This window comes from Echinops telfairi, unplaced genomic scaffold, assembly GCF_000313985.2.
Source record: "Echinops telfairi isolate 266 unplaced genomic scaffold, ASM31398v2 ScPeMD7_7400;HRSCAF=8409, whole genome shotgun sequence".
NCBI lineage: Eukaryota > Metazoa > Chordata > Mammalia > Afrosoricida > Tenrecidae > Echinops > Echinops telfairi.
Window position 1 is genome coordinate 20,267,067 of NW_022111300.1, and position 19,265 is coordinate 20,286,331.

Genomic DNA, 19,265 nt, shown 5'->3' on the forward strand with positions numbered 1-19,265 from the left:
AAGCCAAGAGAGGAAGGTCTATCAACCTCAATGAAGGAAGAAATTGTGGCTGAAGTTCAGGAATGGTAGAAGACAGTAGAATTACCATCGACGCCGCCTCAAAAACTGATCTTTCCATCAGACTTGTAAGGAAGCTAATTTAGATGGTTTTATGAACCGAATCTTAACCAGGGACAAGTCTTGGATTAACCAAGAGCAAGGACTAATCAAAACAGTGCCTTGCTTACCCTATCAAATTCAAGGCAAAGAGGTCGGCTCAGAAAGTTATGACAATTGTTTGGGATTTCCAAGGGGTAATTAAGTTTTACTTTTTAATTTTTTTTACAATTCAATAGTTAGATCATATCAAGGAGGGGTGTACAAATATCACCAAGATACATTTGAGAAGATTTTCTTCTTTCTTGTATTCTTTGTTATAAGCTACCCATTTCCCCACATCCTCCCCTACCGTATCCCCAAGAAACCATTAATCTAGTTACTGTTTCTAGATTTACATATCCTGTATTTCTTCTATTAAAAAACATGGGGGCACACCCCTGAAAATGGATTTTGGGTTTTTACTGTCAATGTCTAGCCTTCTGCAAACCGAGTGCTCAGAATTTTAAGCTCTAATATTGTTCCCTCCTCTGCTCTTAGATTTTGTTATTTACAATTCTTGAATCACGCAGTCTTGTATGCTTCCTCGGTGTGGACTTGTATCTGACATTATACTTATATGTCTGCTTGTTTTAAGACAAGCCTTTAGGACCCCAGATATTCTTTCTGAAAGCTGGGCACTGTGATTTACTCACCACACTTCGGTATGGCACCGATATCATCGGTGATCTAGGAAGACGTTTTAAGGAAAATATAATCTGCACTGGGGAGAAACAGGCTAGGAAAGTTACACCAAGGGATTTTCCCCCCCAGCATGACCCTTCCCCTGCTCATTCTTTGAAGGAGAGCGAGAGCTGGGGCCTCGGAGTCCATCACTGGAGCGCCTTTCCCATCTGCCTAACAGCCTTGATCTTTTTATGTGTTCCTCACACTCAAAGCACAATGAAAAGGAACAGCATTTGAGCCCCTCAGTCATGCTGAAGCTGTAGTTCTGTTCTGCATATAAATGGAAGAGAGCGTAATTCTGTAGGGACAGGTTAGACAGGGAAGCATTCCACCTTCAGAAATATTGCGGTCCAGATGGCAGGTAGGTTGGGAAACAATAGCGTCACGTTTTAATACCTCTGTTTAATAGTGGTTTCTATGATCTTGTAGCAGTACTTCTTGACTCACCTTTGTACATCTGAAGAGCAGCAGTGTAGCCTACGGGTGCCTGCTCAATCCTTCTGAATCTGAAGACCAAGGGAGACTCGAATTATTAGATTGATGTGCACCATTATGTTTCGCTTTCTTAGTTTGGGCTCATGTCATTTGGACTTTTTTTTAATTAACTAAACATAGCTCTACTTTGAATTAGTGTTTTGTTGTTGTTGTTGTTAAGCATGTGCTCATGGGATGTGCCCCATGTTTGCTTAAGATTTGAGTTGTGTTTCAAGAAACCTCATTACTTCTTGAATGCTTTGTCATATCCTGAGCTTTTAAAATTCATTTGTTAACATCTGCTACTTTATGATGGAAAGGAACGGTGGTACCTCAGAGAATATGGTTTGCTATAGTAGATATGTTGATGTTTGATTAATAATCAAATTCATATTGGAAATACATTCACAAGAAAAGCTACTCCTGCAGGATTTTGTCTGGATTCCCTGTAATTGCTGAATTTTTTAAGACAGCATTTCAAAAATTGACTGAACATGCAGCATTTTAAATTGTAGCAGTCTCAGCAGATCTGCAGCTTTCTTTTCTTTGGGATAGCTGAATAGCTAGGACTATGTAGAATTATTTGTAATTATACTGTATACATGTCTATATATGTGTGTGTGTTCCACATTTTAAAAATATATCTTTGTGTATGTGCATACATGAAATATATGACGTGAACTTAACAGTCTATGTCAGCTGGGTGACTGTAAAAAGAATACTGTGACATTTATATTTCATATGTTCTAGGCACAAAACTATGCATTTACATGTGACAGACCACTGACTCATCATAAAAATTCTATAAGTATGCACTATTTTCCCTATTTTTCAAATAAAGAAAACGAAGAGCTATGGGCTAAATAAGAGAAGTTAAATGGCATGTTCAAAATCACTCGAGTAGTAGACACCTTAGAGAGAGTATTTGAACCCAGATTATAATTTCAGAGTCTGTCCTCTTAACTAACACTACCTTTCAACACGTGGTCGGTAGCAGAAGAGATCACTTTTGGACACACTGCTAAAGAAAATTCACAAACTTGTAGTAAGTGGCATAGCCACTATTTCTGAACGATTTATGAAAACACCACTAACTTTCAGTACCAGCACACATATATCAGTGGCATGATTTCCCGACGTTTAGACCTTATTATTTAACCAAAATATATTCTGAGTCAGTGGAGTCTCAATAGTCCCAAGTATACATTGGCCAGGGTCAATTCTTAGAAAGAAGTAGGCGGGGAAGAAAAACAAAAGAAGTAGGGAAAAAGCCCCAAACCAGTAGGTTTCTAATCAACATAAAATCATTAAAAACAAACTTCTGAGCAAAATCAGGCAGGCATAATTTACCAGCTCTTAAGACCAATCCCCACCCTACTCTTGTTCAAAGCAGATTACTGCAGACGGGGGATTTGGTTTTCTTTACAGCACTGTCGTTTGCACTGTAATTACAGACTGGGCAATATGGGAGCTATCATACCCCTTGACTGTTGACATAGGGTATTTTCACCGCCCCTTAATATTTAAACCTCTTTTGCCTTGTAATCATCAAACATCCGATGTTGTGTGTAGCTACATGAATAATATATTTCTATTCCTGTAGTGTTTTCAAATTTTGTTAAACATAATGAGCTTATTCAGAAGCTTCTGGAGAGAAACAGATTGCTGATTATTACCTTGTTACTTCTCTTCTGCCTGCTTTGTCATTTTAGTTGTAATGATTCCAAGAGTACAGAATGATTTGATCTTGGATCTTGAAGAAGAATGAAGAAGGACTACATTTGGGTTTAAATCGCAGAGTAAAAGCAAAGCTTAATATTGAGCACATCCTTTCAAAAGAGAAATGGCTTAGCCTCTGTTGTTTTTATTAGTTTATTTGGGTCCCTCATTAATTATTCAGGGAGTAGAATTTATTCATAAAGTAGCAAATCGTTTTCTCTCTTGCCATGATAAAGCAAATTCATTCTTGACATTTGGCATTAACGCTGTAATGTTTGACCAACACTGAAATTCCAAGGGTTATGTTATGTTGTATGATAGCAGTTTCTGTGTCGACCTTCAGCATGCTAGCAGCAATGCCCATTGCTGGCACCCGATGGAGCCTGTTATTCCCTATGTGTTTGTTTCTAATGATTGAAGGTATAGCATTCACTGTGTGTGATGGTTTCCTGTTATTACTAAAGGATCTATTGAACTCCGTGTTTCCTGTGTTGCATCATTGATGGTCAAATAAAGCAGGCATTCCTCGTCTATGCAAATCACAAGTTAACACACTGTCCTCTCATTTTGCATTTTATTCTTCTAGTAGAGTAGACATGAGAACCTTTCGATATCCTCAGTTATTTGACAAACTGGTTAGGAAAGAACATTTTTAAAGATTTCTCTCTATTTTACATGAGAATAGCAGACAACATCTCTAGAGAAATCCTGTTCAGCCAGCCTATTTTGATTTCTTATTTCTTCCCTTTTGCTCAAAGTCAGAATTGTAATTGATGTGAGGCATGATCTTCAGGTCTCTCAGACTGTTCTATTATGCAGGCATGCTTTACAAAGTAAGTGTACTTCCAGTTTTTAAGCCTGTAAATTTCTCTAACAAAGAAAGTTCCTGGCCGCATTGAACTTGGTAAGTTCAATTGTGCTGCTCCTACCTAATGCCACAGGATTGGGAATTGTACTGTGTGAGGTGAGCACCAGAACGTCGAGGTGAGACTACGTTCCTTCAGAGTAGACTGCACATATGCTTGCCACCTGCTTGTTTACTGATGTGGTACTTTTCTACTGGCTTTGAACTTAAGGGATATAAAATTGTTCAGTAAGATCTTCCATTACCTTTGCAAGTTAAGCTCGAGACAACGGAAGGTGCCGCATTGATCTTAGCCCTCCCAACATGAATTGAGACTATTATATTGAGACGTCTTATATAATGTGGAGGTAAAAATAAAACCATATTATAAGCAAATCAGGAGGGCCATGACTAGCTAATTAGGTCCCTTTGTGTGGAATAGAAAAAAGGTGTTCCCCAAGCATTGCAGCACAATAGAACATGCCCTCTTTTGGGACACACTTACGTGGGACACGGTTTATACAGCTGCCTTAAGTCGTTGTTGTAAGCCTATTTTCTGGAGTACATGGATTTTTATTTTCTATGTTATGGGGTGTTCAAATTGAGATAATTGCCAAATAAATTCCATTTGGGATTTCTGTTGAAGTTCCCAGGTGAAGCTGAGGCGATACAAGTAATTCCCCATTGCGAAGAGATTCCCCAGACCCAGGCCTGGAAGACTGCCTAGGAGATGGCCAGACTGATCATGCCTATCAGATTGTATATAAAAAATTCACTTATGATGCTTGGAAGATTCCTTAAAGGAATATTATAAGAAGGGGAGAGGTTGATGCCCACCCACCTCCCAAGTCTGTATTACAGGAAGACTCAGAGGGAAATATTCTGGCTAGTACGATTTTTACTAGGAAGGGAGTCCGACATCTTGTTTGCTGCCAGGAGACTTTCCAGCTTAGATATAAATACATACATTTATATACTTGTACATCCACTCCACACTTATTAGCATGGTTAAGTCCCAAAGAGCATGTTGTTATGTGGAAATCCACGTTAGGTGAAAAATGGAGGATGGCTATATCAGTACACAATTGCCAAATCATATCATGACATAACTGTCAAAGCACTGAGGATGATGGCCCAGTCCCTTGGCACATACTCAACACAATAGCCAGTGTTACTCTCACCTCACCACTTGGAACTTTTTACTTTCAGACATACATCAAGAATATGCAAAATGGTCTGATAGGATATTTACGATTGTAGATGCAAAATGTGGATAATGAGATAGTCGATAAGTGAGGAATAATTGTACATAGTTAGGTATATCTGTTCACATACATAAAATGGTAAGTAAAAATGTACTGCTATTACAATTCCAGTTTATACATGCCTGGGTTTATCCCAAACAAAACACACTCAGACGTGAGACTGCGCTTAGTGGATGGCTACAGAAAAAGTACCTCACTGTCTTGTTTTGGGTGCCTTCCAAAAAAAAGGCCCCGTTAAAACAGTGGCTTCATAGGAGATCTGCTTAAGCAAGTTGCATTAAAGGCAGAGAAGCGAGCTCAGAATAGATTTTTATCGAAATATACAGGAGGATTACTATGGGTTATTAGGAAGAAATTTAGGAAAATTGAAAGCTGACTTTTGAAATTTCGAAAAGGCCATGAGAGTTGCGCCAGAGATGTGTTTCCCATCTTGACGGCGCACTTGCTCATTCAAGGGAGCCAGGGCCGTGCTGTGAGGGTCTCCTTGGGAAACATTACCCCATTGACATACAGTCCTGGTCTAGCCCCTTTCGTACTTCGTTTTGGTCACAAAATGGGGGGGGGGGGCACTTCAAAGGAACCCAGTTTGAGTCTCTCACGGGTGCCTAAACGGCCATGTTTATATGGTGCAAAACGAAGCGCGCAGGATTCTTTTGTGTCAGCTATAGAAAGACAAAACACTTCCTTCAAAAGTGTGCACACGTAGCCGGGAGAATATGTTGATAAACAGCAGCTTCACGTGTTGATGTGTTTAAGTTTCTGTGATGTGGAGAAATCAGCGGATGACTGTAGACAAAATTGCCCAGTAATTCAATTGTCATCGTCTTGTTGGGTGCCTTTCAAGAAAAGTCCTATCTAAACAGTGGCTTCTCAGGGGCTCTGCTTCAGCTAGTTAAAGACGGATGAGCGCAATGCCCCCCCCCCCTTTTTCTTCCTTATCCTCCTGCGTTAAACACATACCTTACATTTATTTAATTTGAGGAGCTATTGAAACTTTGGAAAGTCTGTCCGTCCATAATATAACTAGGGAGCAAAAATCAACAAGCTGCACTTCGCATGAGTGTTGCAAAGTTGAACGGTGTACTTGTAGCCTGAATAGGTGCTGTGCAGGTAGCAGAGCAGGAGGATTTGTAAAAGTCCACCCCCCCCCCCCCAAAAAAAAAAGGTGCCTTTTTTGGTTGAAAGGAACCCAGGTATGTAGAGTCTCTGCTGAGGGAAGCCTTGGGGACCAGCCTCAAGGAAGGGTGTAGCTTTGAAGGGCTCTGAAGTATCCCTAACATACCCCTTATGAAACTAGCAGTTTGGAGGAGAGAGGGAAGAAAAGTGACATTATAGAATATGTTCTTGTGGCTAGGTGACACTGAGCCAGGTCAGACCCTGGGGACAACCGCCAGGCGCACTGCTCAGTCCTGCATCACCAGCCTTGCAGCCCTCGCGCTGGGGGAGCCCATTGGTGCTGCTCTGGTGTTGGTCCATTTCCCTGAGGTCTCTGCCTTTTTGCTGACCCTCCCGGTGGGTTCCCCCCAGGGACTTGCCTAGGGCTGCGTAATACAACATTGCTAGTCGCATTCCATTTTGGATCACTGGTGCCCACATTACTGATCTGTATGTGTTCCATTTCAGTTTTGATGACTGTTAATTTTCCTAGATGAATACCCTGCACAGACCATGTTCCAATTATTAAGTGATCTTGGCAGCAGTTTCTTCTCAATGTGGGTGGTGCCACATTGACCAAGAAAGACCGGAAGCTTTAGTTCACACACATCGTTAGGGTCAACTCCACTTTGCGGAAACGGCTCTTCCCTGAGGGCGTTCTGAGTGCCTTTCAGCCAGGCGCTCCATCTTCCAGCATTACAGCACACATGTTCCGCTGCCGTGCATAAGCTTTTCCCTGACCAAGTATTTAGAAATAGATTGCCAGGTCCTTCTTTCTAGTCTGTCTTAGGCTGGAAGATCCATTGAGACCTGGCCACCACAGGTAAACTGCTAATACTTGAACTATTAGTTTTATAGCTTTCATCATTACAGCAACATGCACACTGACAGACAAAGGGTGAAATGTGTGTTTAGTGAGTCCAGCCAAGAGTGGAACCTAGAATCTTCTGACCTTTTGGCCCAGTGACCTGTACCCCATAGAGTGTGTACAAGCTAATTAGTACTATGGGAAGAAAAATTAAAGTACAGGGAGGGGAGTGGCGTGGAGAATATGATAGGAAATCAAAGTTTGTAAACAAAGACGTGAAGTATCTTAGAAAATGAGCTTCTCACATATTAGAAGGAAAACCCTGGCAGACATAAGAAATTGTTAATGTAGAGGCTCAGAGGCACAAATGTGCCCACAGCTTTGAAGGAAGGGCCTTTTCGAAATGCCCTGAACTGTTAAGAGACTTGTCCAGGACCTGGAATGCAGTGGGTCACATGCAGTGGAGCCATGTCAATATTTTCTGAATAAATAAATGAAACAGTATTTCACGGTTAGCACACACCCTAGGCTTTTTGTTTACTGTGCTTCATCTCGAATCTTTGCCCCCGAAGTGTTACTGTGGTAACGCCATGGTGGTGAGGAAAGAACTGGGGCGATGGGCCAAATAACAGCCCTGTTCCTTCCCGTAGGAGCCCTGGTGGCTTCGTGGTGTAGACGCTGGGCTTCTAACTGCAAGATCGGTCACTCAAAATCCACCAGCCAATGTGTGGGAGAAAAGTAAGACCCTCTGTGCCCCCAAAATTTATAGTCGTGGAGAAACCTAGGAGAGCTCTGTGGTGCCCCTGAAGCGGGTTCCCCCTATGCGGAAGTTGACCCTCGGACAGCGTGTTTCATTCTGCACCATCTCGGCCATCTTCCTCATCCTTTCCTGCAGCCACCTTGCCTTCTGCTTGTCTCCGGAGCCTTCTAGGGATCCAGTTTCTCCACTCTCCGGGGACCCCACAGTCTTCATATGATTGGGTGGTTCTTATCATTTTGTTCCCAACTTCATCATCGTCTCCTAAGAGAGGCCTTTTCTGCACTCCCAGCCTAATTATAGTGGTTCTCCCACCTCAGTTATGCTGCCTCATTATATTGGTTTCTGTTTTTATAGCTCTGTCTGTGTGTGAAATGATCATTTTTATTTTATGTGTTTCCTTGTCAGTTTCTCACGAAAATGTAAGATCGTGAAAACAAAGCATAACAAAAAATTGTCATGTTGGCTGATAGGGATCAGCACTGCTTACAGAGCATCCTAGCACGGTACTTTAAAAATGCATTTATCGCAGGGGGGATACATAATTTAAATACAGGAGAATATTTACTGTATGCCATTAGGTGTAGGTGTGTAGTACTGTTCTGTGGATGTCCTGTTTGCAACATCTTAGCAACACCACCGCCCTATTTTACAGCCTCAGTTGAGATAGCTGACCCGGCATTGCTCAGCTAGTTAGTTGAGTATCTTCCTGACTAGACCACCTCATCCCTACCATTGCATCATCGCCATAAAAGCATCTCTGTAGCTATCCCCTTTTGCTACAGTTCAGCTCCCTAGATGAGAGGCCTTTCAGCACCTACGCTGGGCAGTGGTGTGGTGGTGGCCTTGGGCAAGAGAAGTTTCGTAGTTGTAACCATCATAGAACGGTACCTTCGGGCTAAATTTGGTCCAAGTCATCTCAGTTTAAAAACAGAAAAATTCACCTAAAAATCCCGCCCTGCTGCTTTTCTCGGGTAGCAACTGCCCCCTCAGACAGAGTAGGGGCTCTCCCACTCCCTCCAGTTTCTTTCACTTGTCTTGCCACTGGTCTTACTCCCAGTCCGCTGGTCCATACCCTGCCTCATGTTTTTTGAAGTTGAGCTAAATAACCAAAAGAGAGAGGTGTGTGTGTGTGTGTGTAGGAGGGGATAAGAGTGGGAGGAGGGGGGGAAAAAAGACAAGCAAGCCCTACTATGCAAAGCTAGAAATCAATATTCAGCATGCCTCTGGGTACAATAAATACATGGTTACTTTTTGGTCCAGCCCAACAATCCCAGGCATCTCAATTGAGCCAACAATTTTTTTTTTCTCCAACTTCCAGCATTTTCTAAAATGCTTATTGTTAAAATTTTCTAATAACCGAGAAATACATATTCATAAATCTATTGAATATTAATAATCATTCCTTTGTCCCTGCCTTGACTCCATTTTTACCCTTTAAAATAAATGAAAAAGAAAACTGATTTTTTTGAAAGTCATCATTTTACTGTGACTTTGGTGAAGGTTTACAAAGCAAATCTATGTGACATTCAACAATCTATACACATTTTGTTTCACTTCATTGATTGCACCTTCTGTAATGTAACATCCGTCATCCTACTTCTCTGTGTCTTCTTTCCATTCCGCCTCCTCTCCGTGCCCCTCCTGCTTTCTGAACTTTGTCTTGGGCAATTGCTGTTCTCTTGATCTAGAATGGTTGGCTATTTTAAGGAGTGCATCTGTCCCCAGGGTTACCATTTATGTTAAAAAACTTATTGCTTGCCTGGTAATTGAACCATGGGATTGAGTTCTGTTCAGCCTCAGGGGTTACACAAGTCTCTGTTTGAGTAGTTAAATATGGCCTTAATTTTTTTTTTTTTTTTAGTTTTGCTCCCCATTATCGCCTTCCCCATCCCTCATCCTGTAGGGCCTTCTTAGGTGATCTCTCTCCTAGCAGTCTGTATTGGTTGCTAGGCATCACCCAGTTCTTTTGGTCTTTTTTATTCCCCTAAACAGTAATAATACTTTTAATAATGATTCAGAAGGTTAGTATGCTTGACATGCTAACAGAACGGTTTGAAATTCAAGTCACTCCAAAGAGGTCTGGTGATCTCCTGAAAAATTAGCTGTTGAAAATCCTGTGGAGCACAGTTGATGTCGCAATTGTGTTAAGGGACATTCTATGAGATACCAAAATGAATAGAGGGCTCAGTCTGAGATGGGGAGCCTCAGACACCAGTAGGTCTATTAAAGGCTGTAACTTATGGTCATAAATGCTACAAGGCATTTCCTAAAGATTTGTTCACTAAGAGAGCTTAGTGAACCTAAGAGTTTAGATAGTAACCATACCCTATGTGAAAAATAGAACAGTAGCATTAACCTCTCGACTGTCACCCCAAACATCGTAGCCTTGTCCAGATCAAGTCTGATATTAGCCCCTATGTCCAGTACCAGTCTGTAAATTCCTCTAGAGACTCACACAAAACATGCGATGACACCAAGTGCAGAAGATCACAGGCCAGTGGGTGGAAAGTCATGTGGATCCAGTGGCAGGGGAAGCCTCTTCGCACTGGTGTGGGTCTCCACGTGGCTCCTCCATTCTTTTGGCCTTAGGTCATAGAAGCTAATGTTTGCACTGGACTAGTTATTTTAGTGTCTCTCTTATTTACACAGTGAGAGACAAATAATTTCTCCTTTGAGGCTTGTTTAGCTGTGTTTTCAACATACAGTGAGATTGGGGGAACACCCTAAATTAACATCAGGAAGTAATCTTTACATCTAGTACTAAAACAGCCTCATCAAGCTATTTTTAGCCCAATTAATTTTTTAAAAAAATGTTTACCTTAAATTAGTAAGGACTAGTCTATGGAGCTTAATCTGATAACAATTAAAACACAGCTGAGAATTTTAAGGGTCAATGAACCTAAATTAATGGTCACGAACATATATGGGTACAGAGTAAAGCTGAGATACAATGTGAAGTATCATTGAGCTGTTTATGTAGAAATTGTGAATGATATATTTGTATGTTTATTTCTAACAAAACAAAATGTTATAAAAATAGCTAGGGTTTCTTTTTGTCATATTCTTTTGGTCATTTGCCCCACCTTTGGTACTAATTTATTGATTCTTATAATTAATGCAAATCCCCTCCACTGTAGTAATTGAAGGCAAAAATTTTGCTTTTATACTTACTATTTTACTTCATGAACTTTTGATTGCAGCTTTAGAACTCTAGTAATTTTTTAAGCCACATTTACAAATATTGACACATGTGTACACACACATGTGCACGCGCACACACGATATACCAATGAAAACATTCCTACTTGAATTGCCAAGGGTCACAGTTGAGATCTATGGTGCATACCAAAAACAGAGCCCACTACTATCAAGTTAATCCCAACTCCTAGCAGCCATGTAAGAGGAGAACTGCTCCTTGGGGTTTCCAATTCATCGCAGCTCTATAGGCCAGAAAACTGTTCAGTAGGCTTTCCAACTCCTAATGACTGTAGGACGGAGTAGAACTGCCCCATGGGGTTTCAAAGGCTGACAGTCTTTTGGGAAGCAGAAAGCTCCTGCTTTGTCCTGTGGAGCTGCTGGTGTGAACCACCCTTGGGCTGTGCGTCTAGCAAACCCCTGCCTAACCCATCCAGCTTCCTGGAAATTGATCTGTCTTCCCCCAGCCTTGACTGCTTTGTGAAGTCATACTTAGTGGGCAAAGGGGGCTGTCATTGTCATCTGAAGTACAGCGTTGTCTCATTTTGTTTTACTCCTGGATTGATAGGTTAATGTCTATAAAGTGCTTTGAGTTCTAACACAAAGCTAGAGAAATTTATGCAATTATGTACTTTCCTGGGAAGAATGAAAAGAGTAAATGCCTTAGATATTTTATAGCACACAAGCTCTTGTTAAATGAATTAATGGATGTGGACTAGAGATGAGGAGAATGAACCTATTCATCTTTGTGGCTCCTCTATTGTGACAGTGCATGGCACTGCGTAAGCACTCAGCGAATGTAACAATTGAAAGCAGGACGTCTCCTGCTATCATTAGTAACAGTAGCATTTGTAATAGAGTTCCCAAGTCATTTGCTTCCCCTGTGGCTTCATATATCATCTTACTATGCCTTCTCTGAGTCCACTGGTATTTATTTACTTTTTCACATCTGTAATTATTTGATTTGCTAAATTTCATGATCAACAAGTTGGACATTGAGCTAATACTCTTCCCAAATAAAGTGGGATTATTTCTGGCAGGGAGGGGATATAAAGTCCGCAATATTTCAGGAGATTCTGACAACTATTGGCTGAAGAACATTAATCAAGTAACTGAGATGCTGTAAAATTGACAGAAATTACCTAGAAACCAGGAATAAAAAGGTTTGAGACAGTCTACAGCCAGCCTTTTAACCTTTGGAGGAGACTGAGCATTTCCTGCGACTGTGAATTTAATGGCTCTTCAGTTTCATGTGCTTAAGACCCTATTTTATTACAGGTAATTTTCTGTATAAAACGATCAGCTAGATAAGCTGTATTTCCAAACTTTTAAATGCCTTTCACTACGTTATCATCACCGTGGCTGATTCATTGAAGAAACACAAAGCGTTCCCATTTGGACAGATTGACTCTTTATCATTTTCAATGCCCCCCGCCCTCCCCCCCTCTCCCGGATTTGCCGGAATGCTGTCATGTTCGTGTTCTGAAGGTTAATGCCCAAAGTCAAGCAGACAGAAGCCAAGTGCTGCAAGGTTCCCCAGATTAGGACTGATTCCCTTCACAGAGATAAATGATTGCTGCCATGTTCAGTGATTTTGTGCAGTGCTCCCCACGGCTGAGTGAGTGCATCAATACTGTAGTCCTTACATGCTGTACATACTGATGACGCTCGGCGTTAACTTGATTGACTGAGCGGTGCCCTGGAGAGCGCGCACCTGCGAGAGAAGTGCAGACACATATATTTTTATCCTGGTTTCGACACATTTATTTTACATTTATTTTGCTTGGGAGTCGTTTCACATTCCATGGGCCTCAAGCCATTCTGCCAACGTAGAACAACCCACTCGTTAAGTGCTGCTTTGTTAGAATGGCGCTGAAATGGTCTCAGGTCTCTACCCGTTGCCAACGCCTGCTTTTTGTGCTTTTGAGGGGAAATTACTCGAAGGTGACTCTTCCGAATCCTGACAATGAGTGGCTCTGTGGAGTTGAAGTTTCTGCAGAGGCTCTGTGTCCAGCTGGGCAGATGGATCTCGTTTAATGCAGTTATCATTGCATTTTAGTTATATATTTATGCTCTATTTTATCATCATGTTTCGTAGGCTCTGAGGCAGCAGCAGAAAAGAAGAAATGGAGTCTCAATGATGGTAAACAAGACTGTTCCTCGTGTTGTCTTGACACCATTAAAGGTGTCTGATGAACAGTCGGATTCGCCTTCAGGTAAAAAGCTAAAATATTGTATGCGTGGCCAATTTCTTCCCTAAGGAGACATCCTGGCTGAGAAAGATGTCACTGTTTCTTTCTTTTTCTTTTCTTGAAGCTGAATCATATTTCTACTTGAGGTGTGGCTTAATTGAGGAAAAAAAATTGTTTTTAAATCCCTCTATTTCAGGAATTCTAAAATGCAGATTATTTACCTCTTTAAACCAAAAGGTGGGGGGCACGAGCTCACGCACCGTCCACTGACTAGATTTGTCATGTCCACAGTTGACGAAACCGTGCCGGGAGTGAGCCTAGCTGGATTTGTGTTGTCTTTGTGACTCTTGCCTTTGTGTGAGTGTTGAACTTGAATGGTGGGACCACATGCTGGTGTGCATCGCCATCAAAAGCAGTTCTTCCCTGGCATGAATGTTCCTCCGAGCGCTGCTGCAAAACCAGGAACCCTTTCTGACTTCTTGTGTTCTGGGAACTGTTCTCACCTCCGGCAGCCCTGACCTTGTCTCCTCATTTACCTTCTGTCCCTTCATCAGCTCTACTAGGCTGTAGACTGCTGCTTGCATTTCCTCCTCCTCCTCCTCCTCCTTCCGCATAAAGTTATTTCTAAAGGTGGGATAGCTCCCTCTGCTCTGGCGCCCTTCCTCTCTCCTCACTCTTTCTCTATCTGGCATTGTCTCAGAGTGGCATCAGGACTGTGGAGAGGCATCCGTGTTATTATTGCTAAACAAAAGATCTATTTCTTGTAAAAGCTATCAGATACAGGAATGTGGATTTTTGCTCTACTGTTAGGCCATCTGTTCTAGCTTTTTGTTCTCTTTGATTGATTTATTGGTCTTTTCTCTATTTCCAGTAGGGGAATCAGATTGTAGCCAAAGGGAGTATATTAACTCTTAGAAAAGGAGATGATATCTGCATTAAAAAAAAAAGAAACAATTTTAGATTTTTCTTTTCAAGGACAGCACAAGGAAGATAATGACATAATAACTATTTCCTTTTTTAGGATCCGAATCTAAAAATGGTGAAGCAGACAGTTCAGATAAAGAAATGAAACATGGGCAAAAATCTCCCACTGGAAAACAAACAAGTCAGCACTTAAAACGATTAAAAAAGTCTGGTTTAGGTGAGTGTTCAATAGCCTGCCATGTTACGTTTTGGAGATTTATATTTTTTTTCAAGTGAACTTACAGGAAGTTTTTCTTTCTTCTCTCAATGGATAAGTAAGGATATAAAACTCTTTCCAATTCATCTAAAATCAGTAAGGATGCGAAATAAACACTATAGTTAGTCATGGTAAATTTGTGACTGAGGTAAGAGATTTAAAATGATATTAACATTCAAATATCTGCTGAGTCTGATTCTATTTAATTAATGGGCAAGGTTTTGTTTTGCAACTGGGTTTTGCTATGTGGAAACACACCATTTTGAGAAAACCACAACTTTATGAAGTTTACATTAAACTGAAGGGTGTATGAAGGGTCTTCAGAAGGTTCATGGAGAAATAAAATGAAAAGATAATGGAATTTTTGCACGAACTTTTGAAGCCCTTTCCTATTTTCTCTGGGTTCTGTTGCAGTATAAGTGCTCTGCCTTGCTTGTGATCTTTGCTGCTTCAAATATTCAGCAGTGCCTGCTTCAGATAATACCGTAGTCTAAAACGAGGTATGGGAGACTCAACTCGGGACTCTTGGCAAGTCAGCACTAGATTTTATTTGGAAAGTTTCCTTTCAGCTAGCTGTTTAAGTGGAACCCTACAGTGGCATCTAGGGAAATAGAAACTTGTGAATTAAAAAGAAAAAGAAGAAGAAAAAGGAAATATTCTGACTTTAATATTGTAAATCTAGACTGTACCTGCCTTGTCGAATGACCTGGACCTGTTGGCTTCATTTCACCTGCGTAGTTATTTCTTATGTGAATAAGGGTAATGATGAAGACATGGATCATTGTAACATCTTGTAACATGATTTGTAGAGACTACAGATTTATTGACTGGAACTTTATTACTGGTTCTGCCACTTGCTTTCTTGGCAACTTAGAATAGATGCTTGCTGAGTTTATCTGTTTTGTCAAAGCAAGCAAGAATCCAATCCACTAATTTGTTTTTTTTCCCACAGAGAGTTATTGATTGCCTACCATGTACTGGGAATTTTACTAAAAACCGGCACTAAAGCTTTCTATATATATATATATATTTTTTTTTTTTTAAAGGCTCTTTTATAGGGTTTTTAAGCCCTTAGATTAAAAAAAAAAAAAATCCCGAGAAGTAGAATTCATTTTTATTTCAAATTCTTTAAACATAACATACTTTTTCTATTTTGCATCCTTTCCTACTTGAAATAGCTATATGATTTAATATCTAGCCCAAAATGTATTTGTGTATGATTGCTCTTGGTATACACTCGCATGTTTGTTACCAATTCTGCCAGTGTTGTAATACTTCAATATGAGCAGCTTCTGTAACAAACCCACACAGAGAGCTCTATGTAGAGAATATGGAAATGATTTCTGTAGAAGAATTAATACCAGGTGATTAGTCCCAAGGAGTTGGACATTAAACAAATGTCCAACTGTTCCAAGATGCTATTTTGCTTCATTTTCCCACCTCTCTTCCCTAAAGTACTATATTTTCTCATGTCCCTGGGTTCTGTGATTCTCTGTAACATCCCACAGAAACTCAAGAAATGTCTCCCGTAGTGGTGGGTGATGTCCAGTCCCATATCTAAGTGTCAGACAGAGGCGAGCCAAAGGTAGGGTCCAGAGCCAGAAGCCAAAAATGCCCAAAAGCCACATCAGGTCTTCTTAATTCTACCAGAACTCATGCATGAACTAGCAATATGGTTGTCTAGGTATCCTGAGTGTGCTAGAACTGTATGGGGGTACCAGTATACTGCATACAAGCAAAACAAAGGATGATGTCGTAAATCACATCCTCTACTATGGTAGGGTCTTAAAGATGCTCCCAAGGAAACAAAAGGTATAACTTGGTTCGAATCCTCTACTAAAGTCATGTATTAATCTCCCGCTATTCTTGTCCATTAATATGTAGCAAATGCCCCCCAAAATGGGATTATGGCCCCAGTCGTATAGAGTCCAGAATTATAATACATATCACATAAGGAAATATGGCTGGAAGGGCCATATTAATTTATTATAACTCCGGAACTTAAAACAAAACAATAGCCCACTGAAATGAAACAAGAATTTTTTTTAGTTGTCCTGAAACTACCATATTATGACACTCTATGTAATTCCAGGTCTTTTTGTTTTGCTTTTAATAGTGTCAGTTGATCTTTGAATGCTGTTACACAAATTGGCTTCTAGGAAACTCTATAAGATGTACCTTATGAAAATTAACTTCAGTCAAAATGCTTGGCCAGGCCCCTCAGTGCAGCCAGCATGGTGTGCGGAGTGTAAGAAATTCAACCATACTTTGGTGGTGGGTGCTGTCCAGTCAATTTTGGACTCATGTTGATGCCAAAATGGTAGCATGCACTGGCCCCTGCGAGTTTGCTGTGTTTCTGTGACCTTGATAGCAACAGATTGCTGAGTGCTTCTCCTGTGGAGCTGCTGCGTGAGTTTGAACCACCAGCTGCTGGGTTACCTGTCCAGCACTTAGCCCTCGTGACAAGCAGCCTCTCTATTTGTTTAGCCAGTATAAGGACTAGAAGTAAATTAAGAGTGGACTTGCCTTAGGCCCTTGCCAAGTACTTCAGCTTGTCGGGGCTCCTTGATGCTAGTCCTTGTTTACTGGATGTCCATCCTCAATATATCTTTAAAGAAAGATTTAAAAAGAGAGCCAGTTGCATATATCCATGTTATGTAAATTATGTTAGGAAATCCCGTAAGATTTAGTGGTTGATTGTCTAGAAATCAAAAAAGAAGGGAAAGGAGTAGTAGAGATTTAAATTAAGGTAGTTCAAGCAAATCTCTACCAAAAATCAAGGAAGACGATTCCTAGGAAGGATCTGTGACTAACCTAACCAGGCAAGCAGCAGAGGGGTGTGGCTTATTTGATGCAAATGAAGGAAGCGTTTTTTCAGTCTCCCATATATGTGTGCCCATTAAACATCTATCTACGTATGCTCTTATTTTTGGATGTTCCATGAGTTTTGGTAGTAGCCCAGGTTGCACAATACTTCTCATGCCACAGCTGCTAACTACGGGTCATGAGCAGGGACCCACCAACTGCTCCACTGGAGAAAAGAGCTGGTGGTCAGATCCCCTAGCAATGCCACCACAGGGCCTCTAGTTCTGCCCTGGCACGTGGAGTCGCTATGATTCAGAATCAACTAACCAACATGGAACACCAAACGGTATTAGGCATTCGGGGTGGTGTGAAGACATAGCACGTAGCTGCTGACTGCAAGGGTGGAGGTTTCCCTCCGCCCAGATGAGCATAATCAGAAAGAAGAAACGTGGCAGCGTACTGCACCTTCCTCATCACCACTCTTCTGTGGAGCCTCTTGTTGCAGCCACTGTCAGTTCATTTCCGCGAGGCTGTTCCTCCCCCCCCACCCCATCCTCTTTTTTTTTTTTTAAATACTTTTATTGGGGGCTTTTAGATCTCTTATCACAATCCATACAATCCTCCAATGTGTCCAGCACATATGCCGCCATCATCATTTTAGGGGATTCTTATTGATCCTTGTGATTGATTCCCCACTTCTCCCCCTCCTCCTCCCCTAATCCTCCTAGTATCTCTCTTCTCATTGTTGGCCCTGAGTGGTTTATCTATCCTGGATTATCTGTAGCAGTGTGCATGTTCTGGTCTAATCTGATTTGTAAGGTAGAATTGTGGTCATGATAGTGGGGTGAAGGAAGCACCAAAGAGCTAGAGGAAAGTTCTGTGTTTCATTGGTGCTATACTGCATCCTGACTGGCTCATCTCTTCCCTGTGATGCCTCTGTGGGAGGACGTCCAATTGTCTATAGATAGGCATTGGGTCTCCACTCCATGCCCCCAACTCCCTATTCACCTTGGGTATGGTTTTATTCTGAGTCTTAGATGCCAGATACCTGATACCATAACGCCCATGATCACACAAGCTGGTGTGCTTCTTCCATGTGGACTTTGTTGCTTCTGAGCTAGATGGCCGCTTGTTTATCTCCCAAGCCTTTAAGACCCCATGATATCCTTCTCTAGGGACTGGTTGGTCCCTTTTGATATGTCCGAAGCATATGAGACAAGTATCACCACCCTCACTTCTAAAGGAGCATATTGGCTGTACTTTTTCCAAAACAAATTTGTTTGCCTGACAATCAATCTATGGTTAATTCAGTATTCTTTTCTAAAATCATTAATTCAACTGTATTGATTCTTGTTCTGTCTTCCTGATTTATTATCTAGCTTTCACATGACAGAGGCCACTGAAAATACCATTGGTTGGCTCAAGTGTACTTGAGTCCTTAAAGCAATAGCTTTGCTTTGAATAGTTTGCCCAATGTGATGTCATTTGATTTCTTGACTACTACTTCCTTGGGCATTATTGTGGTTCCATGTAAAATGGAATCCTTGTCAACTTCAGTGTTCTCCTGTGTTTGTCCCATTGTTGCTTTCTGGTCCAGGGATGAAGATTTTCCTGTTCTCTATGTTGAAACATAGAGAGCCTCTGATTTTCTTCAGTGAATGATTGAAGTCCTCGTTGCTTTCCGCATGCAAGGTTGTGCCCTCAGGCTATCGAAAGATGTTCATGAGTTTTCCTCTGAAGCTGATGCCTTGTTCATCCTGTAGTCCAGTGTCTCTGATAGTTGTTTTGCATACAGATTGAATAAATAGAGTGCAAGGATAACACTGTGGTGCATGCCTTTTTGTATTAAAGTGCATACATCTCTTGTTTTCTTCTAGTGAGGCATCTTGGTGTTTGTCAAGGTTCCAAATAAGCAAAGTGGACTGTTCTTGAATTCCCATTCTGTTATCCTTAATTTGTTATGAGCCACTCAGTTGAATGTCTTTGCCTAGTTAATAAAACACAAGTGTATGTCTTCTGAGTTTTGTAAGTACTAGATGTACTTTT

General features: G+C 41.0%; 1 protein-coding gene across 1 annotated transcript in view; it reads left to right on the forward strand.

Moving 5' to 3' along the window:
* The window catches only part of ASXL3 (ASXL transcriptional regulator 3), a 171,837-nt gene that overhangs the window by 68,239 nt on the left and 84,333 nt on the right, over positions 1-19,265 (forward strand). The window contains exons 7-8 of the mRNA XM_045296281.1: positions 13,141-13,258; positions 14,256-14,375. Of these exons, the coding sequence (XP_045152216.1) occupies positions 13,141-13,258; positions 14,256-14,375 (238 nt within the window). The remainder of the gene's footprint in view (positions 1-13,140; positions 13,259-14,255; positions 14,376-19,265) is intronic.